The following is a 27,057-nucleotide window of genomic DNA, read 5'->3' as shown; positions in this document are numbered from 1 at the left end:
ATATGCCCTTTTGACAGCGTTATCTCCCTGTCCTGCCACCTGCAAGGATTCATTTACCTGATCCCCCAGGTCTCTCTGTTCCTTCACTCTCCTTAAGGTTGTATTACCGCCTATATTGCTCCCCTCATTCTTTCTACCAAAATGCATTACTTTGCATTTCTCCACATTGAAACTCATTTGCCATGTGTCCCCATTTTACCATTCTGTCTATGTCTTCCTGCAGTTGGCTCCTATCCTTCTCACTGTTTACCCCCTCCCTAACTTTGTGTCGTCTGCAAACTTGGAAATGGTACTTGCTATACCCAAGTCCAGATCATTTGTGTATATTAAGAAGAGCAGTGGTCCTAATACCGATCCCTGGGGGACACCACTGTACACTTCCCTCCAGTCAGTAAAGCAGCCGTTCACCACAACTCTGCTTTCTGTCTCCCAGTGAGTTCTGGATCCGCTGCCACTGTCCCTTTTATACCATTGGCTTCTATCTTTCTTACAAGTCTTTCATGTGGCGCTTTGTCAAATGCCTTTTGAAAGTCCATATAAACTACATCAACTGCACTACCTGTATCCACCCTCTCCGTTATCTCATCGAAAAATTCTAATAGATTTGTTAGACAAGATTTGCCTTTAACAAATCGGTGTTGGCCTTCCCTAATTAACCCATATTCTTCTAAGTGAAGATTTATTCTGTCCCGGATTATAGTCTCCAGGAGTTTCCCCACTACTGATGTTAGGCTGACTGGTCTGTAATCCTTGCATTTGATATAGCGCTTTTCACGTCGGGAGGACGTCCCAAAGCACTTCACAGAACACACTGTAAAGTGAATTGACTGTATATTTGTGGGCGAACCCGGCAGCCGATTGTGCACAGCAATGTCCCACAAACGGTCGTAGATTCCCAGGTTTCCCAGGTTTGTCCTTCTGCCCCTTTTTGTATAGGGAGTCACATTGGCCACTCTCCAGTCCTCGGGCACCACTCCTGTGTCCAATGAAGATTGAAAAATTGTGGCCAAAGCCTCCGCTATTTGTACCCGTCCCTCCCATAGTAACCTCGGCTGCATCCCGTCCGGACCGGGTGACTTATCGCCTTCAGCCCAGTCAACCTTTTCAGTACTTCCTCTCTGTTTATACTTATCCTATCCATTTCCTCTGCCCTCTCCTCCGATACTGCGGCATTTGGTGCATCCACTTCTTTTGTGAAGACAGATGCAAAGTCCTCATTCAGCACATCAGCCGTGCCCTCTGCCTCCACAATAAGATTTCCCCCTTGGTCCTTAATCGGTCCCACTCTACCTTTGACTAACCTTTTTTTCTTGATGTGTTTGTAAAATATTTTAGAATTCCCTTCAATGTTACCCGCTAACCTTTTTTCATATAATCTTTTAACGCCTCTTATTTCCTTTTTCAAACCTCTTCTGCACTTCCTATATTCTATTTGGTTGTCTTCTGTATCTTGGGTTTGACATTTGTCATACGCCTCCTTTTTCTGCTTCATTCTAGATACAATTACCTTCGTCATCCAGGGAGGTTTGGAAGCCATACTTTTCCCTTTTGTGGGAATGTATTTGTTCTGTCCCTGAGCTATCTCATCCTTGAAGACTTCTTACTGCTCTTCAGTTGTTTTACCTGCTAATCTTTCTTTCCAGTCCACCTTGGTTAGGTCCCTTTTTAACTCACTGAAATTTGCCCTCTTCCAGTTGAGTATCTTCACCTTAGATGGTTCCTTGTCTCTTTCCATATGCACGCTGAATCTAATGATGTAGTATCACTATTGCCCAGATGCCCTCCAACTGAAACCTGCTCCACTTGCTCCACTTCATTCCCCAGAACTAGATCCAGCACTGCTTCCTTCCTCGTTGGGCTGGAAACGTACTGATCAAGAAAGGTGTCCTGTATGCATTTTAGGAATCTTTCCCCCTCCTTGCCCTTTGGGCTGTTATTTTGCCAGTCAATGTTGGGATAATTAAAGTCCACCATCATCACGACTCCATTGGCCTTGCATCTGTCTGAGATCTGCTTGCAGATCCGCTCATCTGTTTCTTTCCCACTATTTGGTGGTCTATAGTTTACCCCGACCAGCGTAACAGCTCCTTTTTTGTTCCTTAACTCTAACCAGATAGATTCCGTTTTGGGGTCCTCCGACACCTCAACCCTTTCCACAACTAAAACCGTATCCTTGATTAACATTGCCACACCCCTCCTTTTTTTCTTTCCCTATCCCTCCTGAATACATTGTCCCCAGGAATATTCAGCTCCCATTCCTGTCCTTGTTTGAGCCAAGTCTCTGTTACTGCTACTACATCATATCCCTATGACCACTTGAGCTGCAGCTCACCAATCTTGTTTGCTAAACTCCGTGCATTTAGGCACATGGACTCCAAAACTGACTTGATCTGTTCTGTACTTCCCCCATTTTATTTCTCTATTTTCTAGCTCTTCGTTTTTTGCATTCCCTTCCCCCCTCGAAACTAGTTTAAACCCTCTCCAACAGCATCAGTTATCCTGTCTGCAAGCACAGGTAGGGTAGTGAACAGTGAGAAGGATAGGAGCCGACTGCAGGAGGACATAGACAAATGGTAAAATGGGCGACACATGGCAAATGAGTTTCAATGTGGAGAAATGCGAAGTAATGCATTTTGGTAGAAAGAATGAGAGGCGGCAATATAGGCGGTAATACAATCTTAAGGAGAGTGAAGGAACAGAGAGACCTGGGGGATCAGGTAAATGAATCCTTGCAGGTGGCAGGACAGGGAGATAACGCTGTCAAAAGGGCATATGGAATACTAGGTTTTATAAATAGGGGCATAGAGTACAAGAGTCAGGAGGTGATGATTAACCCATATAAAACACTGGTTAGACCTCAGTTAGAATACTGCGCCCAGTTCTGGGCACCGCACTATAGGAAGGATGTTAAGACATTGGAAAGGGTACAGAGGAGATTTACGAGGATGGTACCAGGAATGAGGGGCCGTGATGATGAGGAAAGGCTGGAGAGGTTAGGATTATTCTCATTGGAGCAGAGAAGGTGACGAGGACCTAATAGAGGTCTTCAAAATCATGAGGGGATTTGATAGGTTAGAAAGGGAAAAACTGTTCCCACTGGTGGGTGTGTCGGGGACTCGAGGTCACAGATTCCAAATAGTCTCTAAAAGAAGCTGAGGGAGGGGAGAAGACATGTTTTCACGCAGCGAGTTGTTCGAATCTGCAACGTGTTGCATGAAAGGGCGGTCGAGGCCGATTCGATAACTACGGTTAAAAACGCGGTGTCCGGGTATTTGAGGAGGACGGGTTTGCAGGTTATGGAGAAAGGGCCGGGGAGTGGGATTGACATTAATTGCTCTATTCAAAGAGCCGGTACAGACTCGATAGGCTAAATGGCCTCTTTTTGTGTTGTATGATTCTATGATTCGCCCCAGCCCTGTTTAGGTGCAACCCATCCATATGGTACAGGTCTCACCTGCCCCAGAACTGGTTCCAATGATCCAGAAATCTGAAGCCCTCTTTTCTGGACCATTACTCCAGCCAAGCATTCATATGCTTGATCCTGCCATTATGGTACTTATTTGCCCGAGGCACAGGGAGTAATCCAGAGATCACCATCTTGGATGTTCTATTCTTTAGTTTGTTCCCCAGCTTTTGATATTCACCCTGTGGAGTCTCAGCCCTTTTTTTTACCAATATCATGGATCCCAACCTGGATCACCACTTCTGGATGTTCCCCTTCCCCCTGGAGAATTTTATCCACCCATTCCGTGATGTCTAAGACTGTTGCACCAGGGATACCATCGTTGACTCCAGTCTTCTGTTACAGAAACGTCTGTCTGTACCTCTCACTGTTGTATCCCCTATGACAATAGCATTGCTCCTATTACCTATGTCCCGCTGTTCAACCATTCGGTTTATACTGTCCTCCCTGGAGATATCAACACTCTCAACGTTCAGTACAGAGTACCGGTTTGAGAGAGCTACACTATTGGGGGCACTCTGCCCAGCCTGTCCCCTGTTCCTACCATGCCGGACAGTCACCCAGTCATTTTCCGTCTGAACCCTCGGTGTGTGGGGTGGGGTGACCACCTCCTGAGGTGTCTGGTCCATCAAATCCTCACATCCGTTGAACAAGTTTGAAGCCCAAGGCTCCATTACCCCTCTCTCAGGGGTCCCATTATCTGCAGGACTGATAAAACTATCCTGTCCTTGACCATTAACCAGATGCAAGCATCTCCCGAGCCTCAGGGGAGTGATGGTTTCCTCCATCACTCTGTCCAGGAACCTCTCACTGTCCCTGATAGAGCGCAGTGTCTGCACCTCGGTTCCAGCTCAGCTCCTCTCAGCTGGAGCTTCCAGAGTTGCAGACATTCGCTGCAGATGAAGTTGCCCGATTAACTCCCACATGTCACAGTCCTTGCATTTCACTTGCCATCATCTTCTCACACAGTGTTCCTGTGTGTCCGTGTGTGTGTTAGTATGTGTGAGTGTGTATGATATTGTGTCTGTGTGTGTATCTGTGTGAATATGTGTATGCATCTGTATGTATGTATCTGTGTATGTGTGTCCATGTGTTTGTATATGTGTGGTTGTGACTGTGTGTGTGTGTGTGTGTGTGAGTGTGTGTTTTAAGGTGTCTGTGAGTGTGTGTTTGTATGTATCAGGCGTCAGGTTCGACCCGCAATTATCCTCCTTCCCCCACATCCGGTCACTCACCAGCACCGCTTTCCTCCACCTCCGACGCATCACCAATACCTCTCTCCGAAAGACGCTGAAACTCTGGTCCAGGCCTTTGTCACCTCCCGACTGGACTACTCTAACGCCCTCCTCACCGGTCTCCCCTCCACTGCCATCCATAAAATCCAACTCATTCAGAACTCTGCCGCCCACATTCTCACCCGCACCAAACCCCACTCCCCGATCCCCCCAGTCCTGGCCCTCTCTCCCACCCCCAAACTCTGATCCCGATCCCCCCAGTCCTGGCCCTTCCCCCCACACCCAAACCCCACTCCCCGATCCTCCCAGTCCTGGCCCTCACCCCCACACCCAAACCCCACTCCTCGATCCCCCCAGTCCTGGCCCTCCCCCCCACACCCAAACCCCACTCCCTGATCCCCCAGTCCTGGCCCTCCCCCCCACCCCCAAACCCCACTCCCTGATCCCCCCAGTCCTGGCCAGACTGCACTGGCTCCTGTCCCAGAGAGGATCCACTTCAAGATCCTCACCTTTGTCTTCAAATCCCTCCACTCCTCTTCACCCCCCGACCTCTCTGATCTTTCTCCTCAAAACAGTACCGGTTGCCTTCATTCCTCCGGGTCTGGGCTCCTCCTCGTCCTCCGAGTCCTCCACTCCCCCCTCAGCGACTGTGCCTTCAGCCACTATGCCCCGAGGCTCTGGAACTCCCTTCCTCATTCCCTTCGCCTCACTCCCTCCCTTCCCATTTTCAGGACTCTGCTGAAGAGTCCTGAAAAGAGACCTATCGTTTCAACCGCGCCTTTGGTCACCTTCCTCCCCCTCCCCTGGCCCCTCCCCCTCCTCTAGCTCCTCCCCCTCTCCAGGCTCCTCCCCCTCCACTGGCTCCTCCCCCTCCCCCTGGCTCCTCCCCCTCCCCTGGTTCGGTCCCGGGATCCATTACTGTGAAGCGCTCTGAGACGTCGTCCGGCGTGGAGGGCACTATATAAATCCAATTTATTGTTGTCGTTGTTGTTGTTGTTGTGTGAGTGTGTGTATGCATTTGTATGTGTGTATCTGTGTGTATGTGTGTGTGCCTATGTGTCTCTGTTTGTGTGTTAGTGTGTCTGTGTGTGAATCTGTGTCAGGGTGTGTCTTTGTGTGTGTTTGTGTGTATGTAAGTGGCTGTGTGTCTATATGTGTCTGTGTGTGTGTCTGTCTTTGTGTGTTAGTGTGCGTGACTGTGTATCTGTGTGTGTGTTGTGTTTATTGTGTGTTATGGGTGTGTGTTTGTCTTTGTGTTTGTGTATGTGTGTGACTGTGTGTATGTGTGTGACTGTGTGTATGTATGAGACTGTGTGTATGTGTGTCTGTGTGCCGATAGCATGGAAACAGCACTGGTCACAGTCACTAATGACATTCTGAACATCTGTGATCAGGGCTCTCTCTGCCTCCTTGTCCTCCTCGACCTCTCTGCCACCTTCGACACTGTCGACCACTACATCCTCATACACCGCCTCTCCTCTTTACTTAATCTTTGCGGACCAGCCCTTGCCTGGTCTCACTTTGTTGCCTCTAACGGTTTCTCCTCCAGTCCCCCCACTGTCACGTCTGGCGTCCCCCAGGTCTCTGTCTTTGGCTCTCTCCTCTTTAATATCTATATGCTCCCCCTTGGTGATATCATCCGCAAACATGGGGTCAACTTCCATATGTATGCGGATGACACCCAACTCTATCTTTCTGCCCCCACCCTCAACTCCAGGACCACTGCTGTCCTGACAGATTGTCTGTCGGATATCAAGTCCCGGATGAGGGCAAATTTCCTACAGTTGAATGTGAACAAGTCTGAGACCCTCCTGATTGTCTCGCGCCAACGCCTCTGCACCTCAGCCTCTGGCAGAATCACCCTCCATGGTTGCACACTTCAACTCATCGCCAGTCAGGAACCTGGGGGTCTTGTTCACCCTCAACTGTCTTTTCTTCCCCACATCCAAGCCATGACCCGCTCTGCCTTCCCTCACCTCCGTAACATCGCCCGACTCCGCCACTACCTCACCCCTCAGGCACTGAAACTCTTGTTCATGCCTTCATCATCTCCAGGCTCGACTATGCAAACTCCCTGCGTGCCGGCCTTCCAACTCCTCCCTCCACAACTGCAGATAATCCAGAACTCTGCAGCCCGTGTCCTCTCCCGCACCAAACTCCATGACCCCATCTCCCCCACTCTCCCCCAACTCCACCCTACCTCTGCGACCTCCTAACCCCCTACCAACCCGCCCGCTCCCTCCGCTCAGTCGGCTCTGACCTGCTCCACACCCCCCGACCCACCCGCCCCACCATTGGCGGGAGAGCCTTCAGCCACTCTGCCCCCAACCTCTGGAATTCCATCCTCCAATCACTCCGCCTCACCCCCTCCTTAACCTCCTTCAAGTTGCATCTCAAGACCCTCCTCTTCGACCATGCCTTCGGCCACCCCCCCTCCCCTCTCTTCTCCCGCCAACCCCAGCTTGGGTGTGAAATGCTGTGACTGTCCAGCGCTTTGGGACGTCCTCCTGACGTGAAAGGTGCTATACACATGTAATCTTGTTGTTGCTGTTGTTGGGTGTGTCTGTGCCTGCAATTATCCTTCTGCTACTTTGTCCTCCCCTCCCGGTGTCTGGCACTTAAGTCATGACCGCCATCCCACCTCTCCCGCTCCCCACCCTCATTGTCTCCCAAAGCCCTTGGGCTGATGCTGTCCCGCTGATCGCTCGCTCCCAGCCTCTGTGGGTGCGTTTTGGCTGCCGCCCTGACCCGAGCCGTCCCGCCCGAAAATGTTCCTGTTCCCACCCCCCCACACTTTGCTGCTCCCACTCTGTCCTGCTTTCCCACTGCCCTGTTCACCTTCTCTCTCTCCTGGACACCACCATTACCGCCCTCTGCTCCAGCCTGGCATCCTGTGCCAAGCCCAATCCCAGAGCAGCCAACCCAACTGTGCCATACCTACCACCTCTGAAAGGCAAACACCCACATTCCCTATATTCTTACATGTGTCTGTTAGTGTGTGAATTGGTCTGTGTGTGCCTGTTTGTGTCTGTGTTTGTGAGAGTGTGTGTGTTAGTGTGTCTGTGTATATCTGTGTGTGTGATTGTGTCTGTTTGTGTGTCTGTGTATGTGTGTGCCTGTGTGTTTATCCATGTGAGTGTGTTTGTGGCGTGAGTGTGTGTGTGTGTCTCTGTGTGTATGTGAGAATGTGTGTAAAATTAATTAAAAGTCTTAAAAACATTAACCATCAAAAATACAAACTGTTAGTGAGTCTGTGTGAGTGAGTATGTGTGTTGTTCTGTGTGCCTGTTTGCGTTTGCCTGTGTGTGAGAGTGTGTGTATGTTAGTGTGTCTGTGTGTGTGTGCCTGAGTGTGTGTATGTGCCTGTGTGTGTAAGTGTCGCTGTGTGTGAGTGTGTCTGTGGGTGTGTTTTCTCTGTGTGTCTGTGTATTGTGCATGTGTTCTGTGTGTGTGTAATGTGCGTGTGCGTTCTGTGTGTGTGTAATGTGCGTGTATCTTTGTGTATTGTGTGTATTGTGTTTGTGTATACTGTGTGTGTCTGTGTATGTTTCTGTATATGTGTGTCCGGGTCCTTGTGTGTCTGTATGTGAATGTGTGTTTTTGTGTGTGTTTGAGTGTAAGTGTCTATGTGTGAATGTGTTTGTGTGTGAGTGAATGTATGTGTGTGTGTGTATGTGTCTGTGTGTGGTATGTGTGTGTATGTATTTGTGTGTGCCTGTGTGTTTATGTATTAGTGTCTCTGTGTGTGAGTGTATCTGTCTGTGTGTGTGTACTTGTGTGTGACTGTATGTGTCTGTGTGTGGTATGTGTGTGTATGTATTTGTGTGTGCCTGTGTGTTTATGTATTAGTGTCTCTGTGTGTGAGTGTATCTGTCTGTGTGTGTGTACTTGTGTGTGACTGTGTGTGTGTTAGTTTGTCTGTGTGAGTGAGTGTGTCTGTATGTATGTCTGTGTGTGTGTGTCCCTGTGTGAGTGTGTGTGAGTGTGAGAGTGCGTGTGTCTCTGTGTGTGTCTGTGTGTGTGAGATTAATTAAAGCCCTTAAAAAACTTTAAATGTCACAAGTATAATCTTACATGTGTCTGTTAATGTGTCTTTGTGTGTGTGCATGAGTATATGTATCTGTGTGTCTGTGTGTCTCTGAATATGTGAGTGTGTCTGTGGGTATGTGTGTGGTCTGTGTGTGTGGAGTGTGTATTGTGGCTGGGTTATCTGTGTGTGTGTGTATTGGGCATGTGTGTGTGTATTGTATGTGTAGTGTGTGTGTGTATTGTGCGTGTGTACTGTTTGTGTGTCTGTTTTTCTTTTCATGTGTGTGTGTATGTTCATGTATGTGCCTGTGTGTTTATGTGTTAGTGTCTCTGTGTGTGAGTGTGTCTGTCTGAGTGTGTCTACTTGTGTGTGTTAGTGTGTCTGTGTGTGAGTCTGTGAGTGTATATGGCTGTGTGTGTGTGTGTGTGTAAGTGTGTCTATGTGTGAGTGTGTATGTGTCTGTGTGTATGTCTGTGCGGTGCCTGTGTGTCTATCTGTGTGAGTGTGCGTGAGTATGTGTGTTAGAGTCTGGGACTTCCTCCCGATGTGAAAGGCGTGATAGAAATGTAATTTTGTTGTTAGTGTGTTAGTGTGAGTGAGTGTATGTGTGTTTGTGTCTGTCTGTGTGTGTCAGTGTGTATGAGTGTTTCTGTGTGTATATGTGTGTATGTGTCTGCATGCGTATGTGTGTGTCTGTGTGCATATGTGTGTGTCTGTGTCTGTGTGTGAATGACCATAAAACCATAAGATGTAGGAGTAGGCCTTTCGGCCCCTCGAGGCTGCCCCGCCATTTAATAAGATCATGGCTGATCCTCTAACCTAATTCCATTTACCCACCCTATCCCATATCCCTTAATCCCTCTATCCTTCAGAAATCTATCAACCTCAGTCTTGAATATATTCAAGGACTGAGCGTCCACAGACTCTGGGATAAAGAATTCCACAAATTCGCAACCCTCTGAGTGAAGAAATGTTCAAAAAGGCTGACCCTTAATCTTGAGACTATGACCCCTAGTTTTAGATTCTCCAACAGGGGAAACAGTCTCACAGCATCTGCCCTGTCAAGACCCTTAAGAATCTTATAGGTTTCTATAAGATCACCTCTAATTCTTCTATATTCTAGAGAATATAGACCTAGTTTACTCAACCTCTCCTCATAGGTCAACCACCTCATCTCAGGAACTAACCGAGTGAACCTACGTTCCCCTCTAAGGCGAGTATATCCTTTCTTAGATAAGGAGATCAAAACTGCACACAATACTCTAGGTGTGACTCACCAAGGCCTTATAAACTGCAGCCTTCCCTACTCTTGTACTCTAACCCTTTTGCAACGACAGGCGCTGACAGCATCAGCATCCAAGGCTGCACTCTAAACCTCTTAAAGCCGGTCAGGAACCTCGGTGTTCTGTTCGACCCTGAGCTATCCTTTCTCCCTCATATCCGCTCCACAACTGGCACCGCCTTCCATCACCTTCGGAACGTCACCAGACTATGGCACTACCTCACCCCTCATGCGGCTGAAACCCTGGTCCACACCTTTATCACCTCAAGGCTGGACTATGGGAACTCTCTCCTCGCCGGCCTTCCCGGCCCTCCCTCCACACTGCAGGTCAGTCAGAACTCTGCATCTCATGTACTGTCCCACACCAGACACCGCGACCACATCACTCCCACCCTCACCCTCGCCCTCGCCCTCATCCTCGCCCTCGCTCGCCTCCACTGGCTCCCCATCCCCCAGAGGATCGAATTCAAGATCCTCATCCTCACCTACAAGGCCATTCACGGCCTCGCTCCCTCCTACCTCTCCGACCTATTATCCCCTTACCTACCTGCCCGTACCCTCCGTTCCTCTGGCTCCGGTCTGCTCCACATCCCCCGCCCCAACTGCCCTACCATCGGTGGCCTTCAGCCGCTCAGCCCCGAGGCTCTGGAACTCCATCCCCCAGTGCCTTCGCCGCTTCCTCCCTTTCCTCCTTCAAGGCCGGTTTCAAGACCTTTCTCTTTGACCTTCAGCCTTCAGCTCCCCTCTCGACTCTCTACCCCCTCCTCGCTCCCTCTCTTCCCTTCCCTCACCCTGACCATCTACCCCCTGCTCGGGACCCGACCCAACTATACAGCGCCTTGGGACGTCCTCCTGACGTGAAAGGCGCTCAATATATGGAATCTTGTTGTTGTTGTTGTTGAATGCGAACATAGCATTAGCCTTCCTAATTGCTTGCTGTATCTGCATACTAACTTTTTGTGACTGATGTACAAGGACACCCAAATCCCTCTGAACACTAACACTACCTGGTCTCTCCCCCTCTAGAAAAGAATCCGCTTTTCTATTTTTACAACCTGGGTGAATAACTTCACACTTCCCCACGTTATACTCCATCTGCCACCTTCTTGCCCACTCACCTCGCCTGTTTATTTCCCTTTGCATTCTTCGTGTGTCATCCTCACAGCTTACTCTCCCACCTATCTTCCTATCATTTGCAAATTTAGATATGTTAAGTTCTATTTCCTCATCTAAATCATTGATGTAGATTGTAAATAATTGAGACCCAAACACTGATCCTTGTGGCACTCCACTAGTCACATCCTGACAATCTGAGAAGGACCTGTTTATCCCTACTCTGTTTATCTGCTCTCCAATCCATGCTAATATATTACCATTAATTCCATGGGCTCTAATCTTATGCAACAGCCTTTTATGTGGCACCTTGTCGAATGCCTTTTGGAAATCCAAATACACCACACCTACTGGTTTCCCCTATCTAACCTGCTAGTTACATCCTCAAAAAAACTCTAAAAGATTTGTTAAACATGATTTCCCTTTCGCAAAGCCATGTTGACTCTGCCTGATCATGTTATGATTTTCTAAGTACCCTACGACGACGTCCCTAATTAAGGATTCTAGAATTTTCCCCACCACTGATGTCAGACTGACTGGTCTATAGTTCCCCATCTTCTCTCTCCCACCTTCTTAAATAGTGGTGTTACGTTTGTGACCTTCAAATCAATGGGAACCGTTCCAGAATCCAGAGAATATTGGAAGATCAAAAAGAATCAACTGCAGCCGCCTCTTTATAAACCCTGGGATCCGGCCATCAGGTCCAGGGGATTTATTGTTTTTTTAATCCTATCAATTTCTCTAGTACTATTGTTTTACTGATGTTCATTTCTTTAAGTTCCTCACTACCATTAGCCTCCAGTGCCCCTCTATTTTTGGTAAGTTTTCAGTGTCCTCTAACGTGAAGACAGAAGCAAAATATTTGTTTAATGACTGCAATTTCTTTATTCCCTATTATAATTTCTCCTGTCTCTGCCTGCAATTCACTTTTGCTGGTCTCTTCCTCTTTATGTACTTGTAAAAACTCTCACAATCTGTCTTTATGTTCCAGCTAGTTTACCCTAATATTCCATTTTCTCCCTCTTAATCGGTTTCTTGGCTTTCCTTTGCTGTTCTCTTAAGCCCTCCCAATGACAGTTGTCTAGTGAGTGCCCTTCAAGTCAGAAAGACATCCCAGGGTGCTGGACAGTCAGGGGTTTGGACCGAACCTGGGAGTTAGGGTCAGGAGGGGTGGAGGGCAGGGGGGAGGGGGTTTGAGGGTGGCCGAAGGCACGGATGAAGAGGAATGTCTTCAGACGGGGCTTGAAGGAGGTGAGAGAGGGGGTTGAGGCAGAGGGTTTGTGGGATAGACTTCCAGAGTGTGGGGGCAGAGCTGATTGATTGCCTGAACACCAATGGTGGGACGGGAAGTGCGAAGATTGACCACTCGACTGTCCTTCAGACTAAAAGACTCCGACAGAACCATAAAACTCATTAACTCACAAAGTCTAACAAAGAAATAAACCATAAAACAAAAGCACTTAATCAACATGTTTTCACCTTAAGAGAGATAAACAGATTGATCTCTCATTCTAGACTCAACAGATGATCGATCTGGCTCTGAGCAGCTCGAACCCTCTCCATGAACCCAAATTTTCACCCTATTTTAGTTTACACTTAACCACCTCACACTGTGAAGCGCTTTGAGAAGCCTCGAAGATGTGATAAGGCGTTTTATCAAATGTAAGTATTATTGTTGAATTGGATCATGATCTGCTTCTCAACCCCAATTATTAAAAAAATTAAAAATTAAATTAAAACCTGGGATCATCTGTGTATTATAATGTCCAGCAGTTAGTGCCTCCCACACTCTGAGCTCCTTCAGCAACAACAACAAGTGATATTTACACCCAACCTTTCACCTCAGGAGGACGTCCCAAGGCGCTGTCAGGGATCAGCTCCCGAGCTGGGGGTTAAGATAAGGAGAGTCTGGAGGATAGGGAAGATGGGGGTAGGAGGGTGACCGAAGGCACAGTAGAAGAGGAGGGTCTTGAGATGGATGTTGAAGGTGACGAGGGTGGGAGTTGAGGTTGGGGGGGTTGAGGTTGGGGGGATGAGGGTGGGGGAATGAAGGTGGGGGGTGAGGGTGGTCGGATGAGGGTGGGGGGCTGAGGATGGAGGGGTGAGGATGGCGGGTGAGGGTGAGTGGGTGAGGGAGGGGTTTTGAGGATGGGGCGTGAGGGTGAGGGGCTGTGGGTGGGGGTAAGGGTGGGGCGTGAGGGTGGGGGGTGAGGGTGGGGGGGTGAGAGTGTGGGGTGAGGGAGGGGCGTGAGGGTGAGTGGGTGAGTGTGGGGGGTGAGGGTGGAGGTGTGAGGGTGGGGATGTGAGGGTGGGGTGGTGAGTGTGGGGGGGGTGAGGGTGGGGGCAAGAGGGTGAATGTTTTTAACTGCAGCCACAACAGCCGGGAAACTTACTGCTTTGATCTGAAGGTCGATATCTCTGACAAAGATCCCCCACCCGCACCCCCTCTCCACCCCCAGCCCTGGGCTACATCCCCCTCCCCACCCCCAAGCCCACTCCCTCCCCCTCAAAGTGTTTCACAGGATACAATAATAATAATAATCCTGGCATTTGATACAGCGCCTGATCACATCGGCGTCGACGTCTCAAAGCGCTTCACAGGATATGCTGTAAAGTGTAGTGACCGTATATTTTGTGGGTGAAACGAGGCAGCCAATTGCGAACAACAGTGAGTGTCCCACAAACAGTCCTGGATTGAGTGAGGGGATTATAACCCCTGGAAAAGCGATGTGGAGTAAGGAAACTTGGCCAAGGTTTTGTCTGCCAGGAATCGAACCCAGGTCCTCGCACCGGCCAGTCGAGACAACACAAGACGTCCCCCAGCGCTGCATTGGGCTGTCAGCTTAGGCAATGTGATTCCAAGTCCCAATGTGGGGCTTGAACCAACAACCTTCTGACTCAGGGATGAGAGACGAGAGAGAGAGAGAGAGAGAGCTGCCACTGTGCCCATTGACACACAGCCTCATTACCGGGACATCCTCCTGACATGAAAGGCTCTGTATGATTGTCAATTTGTATTGTGTTATTTAATAAATATAATGTCATTGTATAATCTATTCATAGTATATTTACTATGTGACTTCAACCACTACCTCCCGAAACTCTACAACTCTCTCCCTCAATCCCTCCCTCACTTTCAAATCCCACCCAAAGACCTTCCCTTGTGATGGTGCTTACGGTCCCCCCCCCCTCCCCGTCCCCCCCCAGCTTGGTGTCAGACTCCACCACTGTCAAGCCGTGTAAATGCAAATTGTTGTTGTTTTTGCTTTTGCTTTCACATATAATAAACACCATAATCCAATAATATAATGTAATAAATAATAAAATCTATTATAACATCATTAATATATAATATTAATATCATACAATTCGTAATTAAAATAAGTCAATCTTTCTGTCTCTCCATTGCTGAGTTTCTATCTCTCTTCCCCTCTCTCTATTTCTGTATCTCTCTCTCTCTCTCTCTCTCTCGTTCACTCTCACTCTCTCTCTGTCTCTCTCTATCACCCTCTATCTCTCTCTCTCTCTCTCTCTGTGTCTCTCAAGCAGCCCTTACTTCAGAGTGACCCACTGTGTGGGCTGTGTCCCTCCACGGAGAGAGAGTGAGTGTACGCTGTGTGCTGGATTGGGAACTCCCCGTGTGGATGTCTCGCTCTCAGTCTCATTTGGATATTCAGCACAATGAGCAGAACCAACATTTAACATTTGCAAAAACAATTCCTTGTTCCAGGAAACAGCTCCGACCTTTCCTGGGCCGAGGGCACAGCTGATGAGCAAAACTAAGCCACAAGACATCATGGCACAGTGACAACTGATCAGATCCCACAGCACAGTCTGACTCATTGGCAGGACCTGGAATCCTCCCTCTCAGCTCCTGTTAACCCTGTAGCCAAAGCACTAACTAACTAACTAACTAGTTAGCTAACTAACTAACTAACTAGCTAACGAGTTAGCTAACTAACTAACTAGCTAACCAACTAGCTAACTAGTTAGCTAACTAACTAACTAGCTAAATAACTAGCTAACTGACTAAATAACTAGTTAACTGACTAACTAGCTAGCTAACTAACTGACTAACCAGATAACTAATTAACTGACTGACTAACTAACTAATTAACTAGCTAACCAACTAGCTAACTGACAAGCTAACTGACTAACTAACTAGCTAAATAACTAGCTAACGAATCAACTGACTAACTAACTAGCTAACTAGTTAACTTACTAACTAACTCGCTAACTAATTAACTAACTAGCTAACCAACTAGCTAACTGACTAGCTAACTGATTAACTAACTAGCTAAATAACTAGCTAGCTAACCAGCTAACTAACTAGCTAAGTAACTACCGAATGAACGAACGAACAAATGGGGAGTGTGGTCCTCGTGGCAGTGACCGGTGGCACTGCTGTCTCTCTCTCTCAATGGCTGAGCTGTGGCTTCAGCTGATTAGTCTCCGGCAGTTACCCCATCGCACACTCTGGGGTCCTCCCCCCTCAGCCCCACACCCTCGGCTCTCGCCACCTGCGCCTAATACTCTCCAGAATTAGGTAAACAGGATGTGTCCCTCACTCAGAGAGAGAGAGAGAGAGAGAGCGCATCCCATTCCAACAATCTGTCTCTGGGATTTCCAGGTGTAGGTGGGAGACCGGGAATTCTCCGCCGGGTCTGGAGACTGTTAGTCACAGTGAAGGGTTTGTGTGGGTATCGGACATCGGCTGCTGATCAAAGCAATAAAATAATAAGATGGCCTCCATCGCTCAGCTTCCTGCGGCCACTCACACACAATGTGTTTCACTGAGACACACAGCACTGTGTTCCTGCGACACAGACCAAGATGACAAAAGTGCTTATTTACATAATTTACCACCGAGAACAGTGAGGAGTCAGTTTCATTAGAGAAGAGATGATTAACAGGGGATCCCATAGAGGGTCTAACATTACAAAAGCTCTGTGTGTGTATTTTGTGTGTGTGTGTGTGCATTCTGTGTGTGAGTGCGTGTGCATTATGTGTGAGTGTGTATGTATTCTCTGTGTGTGTATTCTTTCTGTGTGTGAGTGTTGTGTGTATTCTGTGTTTGAGTGAATGTGTATTCTGTGTGTGTGTGTGTGTGTGCGTGTATTCTATGGGTACGTGTGTATTCTGTGTATGTGTGTTCTGTCCATGTCTGTGTGTGTTTGTGTCTGTGTGTGTGTCTATGTGTATGTGTATTGTGATGTGTTCTGTGTGTCCACCGGCAGATCTAGTTGGATCATGTCAAATCGTTGTCTACTCCAAGACAATCTTAGAGGGTAAGGACAACCCCAGACTCCTCGTCTCCATCACCAACCAACTCCTCCACCCACCCTCTCACGCCTTACCCATACCCATCCGTGACCCTCTCACCCCCATCCTCGCCCGACTCCACTGGCTTCCCATCACACAGAATATACAGTTCACGATCCTGGTCCTCACCTTCAAAGCTCCCCATGGTCTTCCTCCCTCCGACCTTTGCCACCTCCTAACCCCCTACTATCCTGTTCGCTCCCTCCACTCAGTGGGCTGCGTCTCACCCCTTGCCCCCACTCTCTCACCACCTTCAAGACCCATCTCAAGACCCTCCTCTTCAACCGTACTTTCGATCTCTCTGCTTCCTCCCCTTTAGCCTCCCCCACCCTAACACCCAGCTGTAACTCCGTCTGTCCAGCACCTTGGGACATCCTCCCAACGTGAAAGGCATTTACATATGGAATTTTGTTGTCTGTGTGTTTAGTGTGCTCTGTATCTATGAGTGTATTGTGTGCATTGTATGTGTGTATTGTTTGTGTGTTCTGTGCGTGTTTGCATTGTGTGTGCATTGTGTGTGTGTGTATGTTTATGTATATATGTTTGTGTGTATATATATGTGTGTGCATTGTGCTGTGTGTACTGTGTGTGTTTGTGTGTAGTCAGTGTCAGCTCTAATCACAATTGCTGACAGGATGTGCAGATGTTCTTAATTATTAATGATAATATTTAATCCTCTTGCAAAATATTGGGGAAATCTGCTTGTTGTGGCATACCACAGGCAGTCAGGCTGATCAGGACAGTGGGTCACTCTGAAGTGAGGGCTGCTTGAGAGACACAGAGAGAGAGAGAGAGAGAGATAGAGATAGAGGGTGATAGAGAGAGACAGAGAGAGAGTGAGAGAACGAGAGAGAGAGAAACATAGATAGAGGTAGAGAGAGGGGAAGAGAGATAGAGAGATAGAAACTCAGCAATGGAGAGACAGAAAGATTGACTTATTTTATCCCTCGATTCGAGGAAGTCCAGCCTCTCAGTTGGCATTGGAGGTGAGGATGGGTAAGGCGTGAGAGGGTGGGTGGAGGAGTTGGTTGGTGATGGAGACGAGGAGTCTGGGGTTGTCCTTACCCTCTAAGATTGTCTTGGAGTAGACAACGATTTGACATGATCCAACTAGATCTGCCGGTGGACACACAGAACACATCACAATACACATACACATAGACACACACACAGACACAAACACACACAGACATGGACAGAACACACATACACAGAATACACACGTACCCATAGAATACACGCACACACACACACACACACAGAATACACATTCACTCAAACACAGAATACACACAACACTCACACACAGAAAGAATACACACACAGAGAATACATACACACTCACACATAATGCACACGCACTCACACACAGAATGCACACACACACACACAAAATACACACACAGAGCTTTTGTAATGTTAGACCCTCTATGGGATCCCCTGTTAATCATCTCTTCTCTAATGAAACTGACTCCTCACTGTTCTCGGTGGTAAATTATGTAAACAAGCACTTTTGTCATCTTGGTCTGTGTCGCAGGAACACAGTGCTGTGTGTCTCAGTGAAACACATTGTGTGTGAGTGGCCGCAGGAAGCTGAGCGATGGAGGCCATCTTATTATTTTATTGCTTTGATCAGCAGCCGATGTCCGATACCCACACAAACCCTTCACTGTGACTAACAGTCTCCAGACCCGGCGGAGAATTCCCGGTCTCCCACCTACACCTGGAAATCCCAGAGACAGATTGTTGGAATGGGATGCGCTCTCTCTCTCTCTCTCTCTGAGTGAGGGACACATCCTGTTTACCTAATTCTGGAGAGTATTAGGCGCAGGTGGCGAGAGCCGAGGGTGTGGGGCTGAGGGGGGAGGACCCCAGAGTGTGCGATGGGGTAACTGCCGGAGACTAATCAGCTGAAGCCACAGCTCAGCCGTTGAGAGAGAGAGACAGCAGTGCCACCGGTCACTGCCGCGAGGACCACACTCCCCATTTGTTCGTTCGTTCATTCGGTAGTTACTTAGCTAGTTAGTTAGCTGGTTAGCTAGCTAGTTATTTAGCTAGTTAGTTAATCAGTTAGCTAGTTGGTTAGCTAGTTAGTTAATTAGTTAGCTAGTTAGTCAGTAAGTTAACTAGTTAGCTAGTTAGTTAGTCAGTTGATTCGTTAGCTAGTTATTTAGCTAGTTAGTCAGTCAGTTAGCTAGTCAGTTAGCTAGTTGGTTAGCTAGTTAATTAGTTAGTTAGTCAGTCAGTTAGTTAATTAGTTATCTGGTTAGTCAGTTAGTTAGCTAGCTAGTTAGTCAGTTAACTAGTTATTTAGCTAGTTAGTTAACTAGTTATTTAGTCAGTTAGCTAGTTATTTAGCTAGTTAGTTAGTTAGCTAACTAGTTAGCTAGTTGGTTAGCTAGTTAGTTAGTTAGCTAACTAGTTAGTTAGTTAGTGCTTTGGCTACAGGGTTAACAGGAGCTGAGAGGGAGGATTCCAGGTCCTGCCAATGAATCAGACTGTGCTGTGGGATCTGATCAGTTGTCACTGTGCCACGATGTCTTGTGACTTAGTTTTGCTCATCAGCTGTGCCCTCGGCCCAGGAAAGGTCGGAGCTGTTTCCTGGAACAAGGAATTGTTTTTGCAAATGTTAAATGTTGGTTCTGCTCATTGTGCTGAATATCCAAATGAGACTGAAAGCGAGACATCCACACGGGGAGTTCCCAATCCAGCACACAGCGTACACTCACTCTCTCTCCGTGGAGGGACACAGCCCACACAGTGGGTCACTCTGAAGTAAGGGCTGCTTGAGAGACACACAGAGAGAGAGAGAGAGAGAGATAGAGGGTGATAGAGAGAGACAGAGAGAGAGTGAGAGTGAACGAGAGAGAGAGAGAGAGAGAGAGAGAGGTAGAGAGAGGGGAAGAGAGATAGAAACTCAGCAATGGAGAGACAGAAAGATTGACTTATTTTAATTACGAATTGTATGATATTAATATTATATATTAATGATGTTATAATAGATTTTATTATTTATTACATTATATTATTGGATTATGGTGTTTATTATATGTGAAAGCAAAAGCAAAAACAACAACAATTTGCATTTACACGGCTTGACAGTGGTGGAGTCTGACACCAAGCTGGGGGGGGACGGGGAGGGGGGGGGACCGTAAGCACCATCACAAGGGAAGGTCTTTGGGTGGGATTTGAAAGTGAGGGAGGGATTGAGGGAGAGAGTTGTAGAGTTTCGGGAGGTAGTGGTTGAAGTCACATAGTAAATATACTATGAATAGATTATACAATGACATTATATTTATTAAATAACACAATACAAATTGACAATCATACAGAGCCTTTCATGTCAGGAGGATGTCCCGGTAATGAGGCTGTGTGTCAATGGGCACAGTGGCAGCTCTCTCTCTCTCTCTCTCTCTCGTCTCTCATCCCTGAGTCAGAAGGTTGTTGGTTCAAGCCCCACATTGGGACTTGGAATCACATTGCCTAAGCTGACAGCCCAATGCAGCGCTGGGGGACGTCTTGTGTTGTCTCGACTGGCCGGTGCGAGGACCTGGGTTCGATTCCTGGCAGACAAAACCTTGGCCAAGTTTCCTTACTCCACATCGCTTTTCCAGGGGTTATAATCCCCTCACTCAATCCAGGACTGTTTGTGGGACACTCACTGTTGTTCGCAATTGGCTGCCTCGTTTCACCCACAAAATATACGGTCACTACACTTTACAGCATATCCTGTGAAGCGCTTTGAGACGTCGACGCCGATGTGATCAGGCGCTGTATCAAATGCCAGGATTATTATTATTATTGTATCCTGTGAAACACTTTGAGACTCTGCACAGCGTGGGATCAAATGCCAGGATTATTGTGTGACCTCGGTTTAACATGACATCCCGAGGGCCGGCCCGGGGGGCCGCTCAAAGTCCTCACCGTGGGGGGGAGGGGGCGGGGAGAGGGAGAGAGACAGACACAGGTAGACTGATAGCTCGAGCAGCTACACAGCTGGAGGCTGTGTCAGGCGGTGTAGTGACTGACACGCTGTCTGGCTGTAGGTGTCAGGCTGTGTAGTGACTGACACGCTGTCTGGCTGTAGGTGTCAGGCTGTGTAGTGACTGACACGCTGTCTGGCTGTAGGTGTCAGGCTGTGTAGTGACTGACACGCTGTCTGGCTGTAGGTGTCAGGCTGTGTAGTGACTGACACGCTGTCTGGCTGTAGGTGTCAGGCTGTGTAGTGACTGACACGCTGTCTGGCTGTAGGTGTCAGGCTGTGTAGTGACTGACACGCTGTCTGGCTGTAGGTGTCAGGCTGTGTAGTGACTGACACGCTGTCTGGCTGTAGGTGTCAGGCTGTGTAGTGACTGACACGCTGTCTGGCTGTAGGTGTCAGGCTGTGTAGTGACTGACACGCTGTCTGGCTGTAGGTGTCAGGCTGTGTAGTGACTGACACACTGTCTGGCTGTAGGTGTCAGGCTGTGTAGTGACTGACACGCTGTCTGGCTGTAGGTGTCAGGCTGTGTAGTGACTGACACGCTGTCTGGCTGTAGGTGTCAGGCTGTGTAGTGACTGACACGCTGTCTGGCTGTAGGTGTCAGGCTGTGTAGTGACTGACACGCTGTCTGGCTGTAGGTGTCAGGCTGTGTAGTGACTGACACGCTGTCTGGCTGTAGGTGTCAGGCTGTGTAGTGACTGACACGCTGTCTGGCTGTAGGTGTCAGGCTGTGTAGTGACTGACACGCTGTCTGGCTGTAGGTGTCAGGCTGTGTAGTGACTGACACGCTGTCTGGCTGTAGGTGTCAGGCTGTGTAGTGACTGACACGCTGTCTGGCTGTAGGTGTCAGGCTGTGTAGTGACTGACACGCTGTCTGGCTGTAGGTGTCAGGCTGTGTAGTGACTGACACGCTGTCTGGCTGTAGGTGTCAGGCTGTGTAGTGACTGACACGCTGTCTGGCTGTAGGTGTCAGGCTGTGTAGTGACTGACACGCTGTCTGGCTGTAGGTGTCAGGCTGTGTAGTGACTGACACGCTGTCTGGCTGTAGGTGTCAGGCTGTGTAGTGACTGACACGCTGTCTGGCTGTAGGTGTCAGGCTGTGTAGTGACTGACACGCTGTCTGGCTGTAGGTGTCAGGCTGTGTAGTGACTGACACGCTGTCTGGCTGTAGGTGTCAGGCTGTGTAGTGACTGGCACATTGTCTGGCTGTAGGTGTCAGGCTGTGTAGTGACTGACACGCTGTCTGGCTGTAGGTGTCAGGCTGTGTAGTGACTGACACGCTGTCTGGCTGTAGGTGTCAGGCTGTGTAGTGACTGACACGCTGTCTGGCTGTAGGTGTCAGGCTGTGTAGTGACTGACACGCTGTCTGGCTGTAGGTGTCAGGCTGTGTAGTGACTGACACGCTGTCTGGCTGTAGGTGTCAGGCTGTGTAGTGACTGACACGCTGTCTGGCTGTAGGTGTCAGGCTGTGTAGTGACTGACACGCTGTCTGGCTGTAGGTGTCAGGCTGTGTAGTGACTGACACGCTGTCTGGCTGTAGGTGTCAGGCTGTGTAGTGACTGACAGCTGTCTGTAGGTGTCAGGCTGTGTAGTGACTGACACGCTGTCTGGCTGTAGGTGTCAGGCTGTGTAGTGACTGACACGCTGTCTGGCTGTAGGTGTCAGGCTGTGTAGTGACTGACACGCTGTCTGGCTGTAGGTGTCAGGCTGTGTAGTGACTGACACGCTGTCTGGCTGTAGGTGTCAGGCTGTGTAGTGACTGACACGCTGTCTGGCTGTAGGTGTCAGGCTGTGTAGTGACTGACACGCTGTCTGGCTGTAGGTGTCAGGCTGTGTAGTGACTGACACGCTGTCTGGCTGTAGGTGTCAGGCTGTGTAGTGACTGACACGCTGTCTGGCTGTAGGTGTCAGGCTGTGTAGTGACTGACACGCTGTCTGGCTGTAGGTGTCAGGCTGTGTAGTGACTGACACGCTGTCTGGCTGTAGGTGTCAGGCTGTGTAGTGACTGACACGCTGTCTGGCTGTAGGTGTCAGGCTGTGTAGTGACTGACACGCTGTCTGGCTGTAGGTGTCAGGCTGTGTAGTGACTGACACGCTGTCTGGCTGTAGGTGTCAGGCTGTGTAGTGACTGACACGCTGTCTGGCTGTAGGTGTCAGGCTGTGTAGTGACTGACACGCTGTCTGGCTGTAGGTGTCAGGCTGTGTAGTGACTGACACGCTGTCTGGCTGTAGGTGTCAGGCTGTGTAGTGACTGACACGCTGTCTGGCTGTAGGTGTCAGGCTGTGTAGTGACTGACACGCTGTCTGGCTGTAGGTGTCAGGCTGTGTAGTGACTGACACGCTGTCTGGCTGTAGGTGTCAGGCTGTGTAGTGACTGACACGCTGTCTGGCTGTAGGTGTCAGGCTGTGTAGTGACTGACACGCTGTCTGGCTGTAGGTGTCAGGCTGTGTAGTGACTGACACGCTGTCTGGCTGTAGGTGTCAGGCTGTGTAGTGACTGACACGCTGTCTGGCTGTAGGTGTCAGGCTGTGTAGTGACTGACACGCTGTCTGGCTGTAGGTGTCAGGCTGTGTAGTGACTGACACGCTGTCTGGCTGTAGGTGTCAGGCTGTGTAGTGACTGACACGCTGTCTGGCTGTAGGTGTCAGGCTGTGTAGTGACTGACACGCTGTCTGGCTGTAGGTGTCAGGCTGTGTAGTGACTGACACGCTGTCTGGCTGTAGGTGTCAGGCTGTGTAGTGACTGACACGCTGTCTGGCTGTAGGTGTCAGGCTGTGTAGTGACTGACACGCTGTCTGGCTGTAGGTGTCAGGCTGTGTAGTGACTGACACGCTGTCTGGCTGTAGGTGTCAGGCTGTGTAGTGACTGACACGCTGTCTGGCTGGGGAGGAGGAAGCAGGAAGATTTGATCAGGTTCGGAGCTGCCACCACAGCTCTCCAGAGATGTTGTGGCTCCCGGTGTCCGCAGTCCTGGCAGCTGTGATCCTCCCTCCAGGTGAGAGTCCCACACGTCTTATAACAACAACAAGTTGCACTTATATAGCGCCCTCCACACAGTGTGTGTGTCTGTCGGTGTATGTGTGTTTGTGTTGCCACTGTTTGTGTGTGTCTGTATGTATGAGTGTCTGTATGTACATCTGTGTGTGTGTATCTGTGTGTGTGTGTGGGTGCCTGTGTGTCTCTGTGTCTGTGTGTTTGTGTGTCTGTATGTGCGTATGTCTGTGTGTGTGTATGGCTGTATGTGTTTCTGTGTGGTGTGTGTCTGTGTGTGTGTTTGTCTGTGTGTGTATATGTGTGTGCCTGTGTGTGTGAGTGTTTGTGTGAGTGTTTGTACGTGTTTGTGTGTGAGTGTGTGTATGTGTCTGAGTGTTTGTATGTGTGTGTCTGTGAGTGTATGTGTGTCTGTGTGTGTCTGCATTTGTGTGTGTGTCTCTGTGTGTCTGTCTGTGTGTGAGTGTGTATTGTTTTTATCAGTGTGTATGTTTGTCTGTGTGTGTGTCTGTATGTGGCTGTATATGTGTGTGTCTGTATCTGTGTGTGTCTGTGTGTGTCAGTGTCCGTGTGTTTCTGTGTGTGTGTCTGTGTGTGAGTGTGTTTCTGTGTGTGTGTCTGGGTCTGTGTGGTGTATGTGTATTTGTTTGTGTCTTTGTGTGGTGTCTGTGGCTGTGTGTGTGTCTCTGTGCGTGTGTGTCTGCATCTGTGTCTGTGTATGTGTGTGTGTTTCTTTGTGTCTGTGTGTGTGACTGTATATGTGTGTCTGAGTGTGTGTGTCTGTCTGTGAGTGTCTGTGTCTGTGTGTTTCTGAGTGTGTGTGTGAGTGTTTGTGTGGGTGTGTGTGTGGGGCTGTGTGTGTGTGGGGGGGTGTGTGTGGGTGTGTGTGTGGTTGTCTGTGTCTGTGTGTTTCTGAGTGTGTGTGTGTGTGGGTGTGTGTGAGGGTGTGTGGGGCTGTGTGTGTGTGTGTGGGTGCGTGTGAGGGTGTGTGGGCCTGTGTGTGGGTGTGTGTGTGGGTGTGTGTGTGTGGGGGGCTGTGTGTAGGTGTGTGTGTGGGGGGCTGTGTGTGGGTGTGTGTGTTTGTGTGTGGGTGTGGGGCTGTGTGTGCGTGTGTGTGTGGGTGTGTGTGTGGGTGTGTGTGTGGGTGGGGCTGTGTGTGGGTGTGTGTGAGGGTGTGTGGGGCTGTGTGTGTGCGTGGGTGTGTGTGTGTGGGGGTGTGCGTGTGTGTGGGTGTGTGTGGGTGCGTGTGGGTGCGTGTGTGGGTGAGTGGGTGTGTGTGTGGGGGTGTGTGGGGGTGTGTGGGGGTGTGTGTGTGTGTGTGTGGGTGTGTGTGTGGGTGCGTGTGTGGGTGTGTGGGTGTGTGTGTGCAGGTGTGTGTGTGTGGGGCTGTGCGTGTGGGTGTGTGTGTGTGGGGGGGGGGGTGTGTGTGGGTGTGTGGCTGTGTGTGGCTGTGTGTGGGTGTGTGTGGGTGTGTGTGGGTGTGTGTGTGGGTCTGTGTGTGGGTGTGTGTGTGTGTGGTTGTGTGGGTATGTCTGTGTGGGTGTGTGTGTGTGTGGAGGTGTGTGTGTGTGGGGGGCTGTGTGTGGGTGGGTGTGTTGGTGTGTATGTGGGTGTGTGTGGGGCTGTGTGTGGGTGTGTGTGTGGGCCTGTGTGTGGGTGTGGGTGTGTGTGCGTGTGTGTGTGGGTGTGTGCGTGTGTGTGTGTGTGGGGCTGTGTGTGGTTGTGTGTGTGGGCCTGTGTGTGGTGTGTGTGTGGGTGTGTGTGTGGGTGTTTGCGTGTGTGTGTAGGGGGGGGTCTGTGTGTGGGTGTGTGTGGGGGTTTTTGTGTGGGTGTGTGTGTGGGTGTGTGTGGGTTTGTGTGTGGCTGTGTGTGAGGGTGTGTGCGGGTGTGTGTGTGGGGCTGTGTGTGGGTGTGTGTGTGGGTGTGGGGCTGTGTGTGTATGTGTGTGGGTGTGTGTGTGGGGGTGGGTGTGTTGGTGTGTGTGTGTGTGGGGGGGGGTGTGGGTGTGTGTGTGGGTGTGTGTGTGGGTGTGTGTGTGGGTGTGCGTGTGTATGTGGGTGTGGGTGTGGGTGTGTTTGTGGTGGTGTGTGTGGGTGTTTGTGGAGGTGTGGGTGTGTGTGTGGGTGTGTGTGTGGATGTGTGTGTGGTGGTGTGTGTGGGTGTGTGGGTGTGCATGTGGGTGTATGTGGGTGTGTGTTTGGGTGTGTGGGTGTATGGGTGTGTGTGTGTGGGTGTGTGTGCGGGGGTGTGTGTGGGTGTGTATGTGGGTGGGGGTGTGTGTGGGGGTGTGTGCGGGTGTGTGTGTGGGTGTGTGTGTGTGGGTGTGTGTGGGTCTGCATGTGGGTGTGTGTGGGTGTGTGGGTGTGCATGTGGGTGTGAGTGGGTGTGTGTGTGGGTGTGTGGGTGTATGGGTGTGGGTGTGTGTGTGTGGGTGTGTGTGCGGGGATGTGTGTGGGTGTGTATGTGGGTGGGGGTGTGTGTGGGTGTGTGGGTGTGGATGTGTGGGTGGGGGTGTGTGTGGGGGTGTGTGTGGGTGGATGTGGGTGTGTGTGTGTGTGTGTGGGTGTATGTGGGTGTGTGTTTGGGTGTGTGGGTGTATGGGTGTGTGTGCGGGGGTGTGTGTGGGGGGGTGTGTGTGTGTGTGTGTGTGTGTGTGGCTGTGTGTGGCTGTGTGTGTGTGTGTGTGGGGCTGTGTGTGTGGGTGTGTGTGTGTGGGGGGTGTGTGTGTGGGTGTGGGTGTGTGGCTGTGTGTGGCTGTGTGTGGGTGTGTGTGGGGCTGTGTGTGGGTGTGTGTGTGGGGCTGTGTGTGGGTGTGTGTGTGGGTGTGTGTGGGTGTGTGTGTGGTTGTGTGCGTGTGTGTGTTTTGGGGTGTCTGTGTGTGGGTGTGTGTGTGGGTTTTTGTGTGTGTGTGTGTGTGTAGGTGTGTGTGGGTGTGTGTGTGGCTGTGTGTGAGGGTGTGTGCGGGTGTTTGTGTGTTTGTGTGTGGGGCTGTGTGTGGGTGTGTGTGTAGGGCTGTGTGTGGGTGTGTGTGTGGGTGTGGGGCTGTGTGTGGGTGTGTGTGGGTGTGTGTGTGGGGGTGGGGGTGTGGGTGTGTGTGTGTGTGTGGGTGTGTGTGAGTGTATGTGGGTGTGTGTGTGGGTGCGTGTGTGGGTGTGTGTCTAGTGTGTGGGGCTGTGTGTGGGTGTGTGGGGCTGTGTGTGAGTGTGTGTGTGGGTGTGTGTGGGGGGCTGTGTGTGGGTGTGTGTGTGAGGCTGTGTGTGTGTGTGTTTGTGGGTGTGTGGGTGTGGGGCTGTGTGTGTGTGTGTGGGTGTGTGTGTGTGTGGGGGTGTGTGTGGGTGTATAGGTGTGGGGCTGTTTGTGGGTGTGTGTGTGGGTGTGTGTGTGGGTGTGTGGGTGTGGGTGTGCGTGTGTGTGTGTTGTTGTGTGTGTGTGGGGTTGTGGGTGAGGGTGTGTGTGTGTGGGTGTGTGTGAGGGTGTGTGGGTGTGTATGTGGGTGTGTGTTTGGGTGTGCGTGTGTATGTGGGTGTGTGTGAGTGGGGCTGTGTGCGGGTGGATGTGTGGGTGGGGGTGTGTGTGGGGGTGTGTGTGTGGGTGTGTGTGGGTGTGTGTGTGTGTGTGGGTGTGTGTGTGGGGGGATG

At 49.9% G+C, this 27,057-nt stretch overlaps 1 protein-coding gene across 1 annotated transcript; it reads left to right on the top strand.

Annotated features, from left to right (window-relative positions):
- Nucleotides 1-22,967: 22,967 nt before the first annotated feature.
- Nucleotides 22,968-23,423, top strand: LOC121850394 (the record flags this gene model as incomplete). The annotated part of the gene is given in 1 exon segment (XM_042341982.1): nucleotides 22,968-23,423. A coding segment is annotated over 1 exon segment (52 nt), but the record flags the coding sequence as incomplete, so codon positions are not given.
- Between the last annotated feature and the right edge of the window lie 3,634 nt (nucleotides 23,424-27,057).

This window comes from Callorhinchus milii, unplaced genomic scaffold (assembly GCF_018977255.1).
Source record: "Callorhinchus milii isolate IMCB2004 unplaced genomic scaffold, IMCB_Cmil_1.0 Scaffold18, whole genome shotgun sequence".
NCBI classification, from domain to species: domain Eukaryota; kingdom Metazoa; phylum Chordata; class Chondrichthyes; order Chimaeriformes; family Callorhinchidae; genus Callorhinchus; species Callorhinchus milii.
This window is presented reverse-complemented; position numbering and strand designations above follow the sequence as displayed.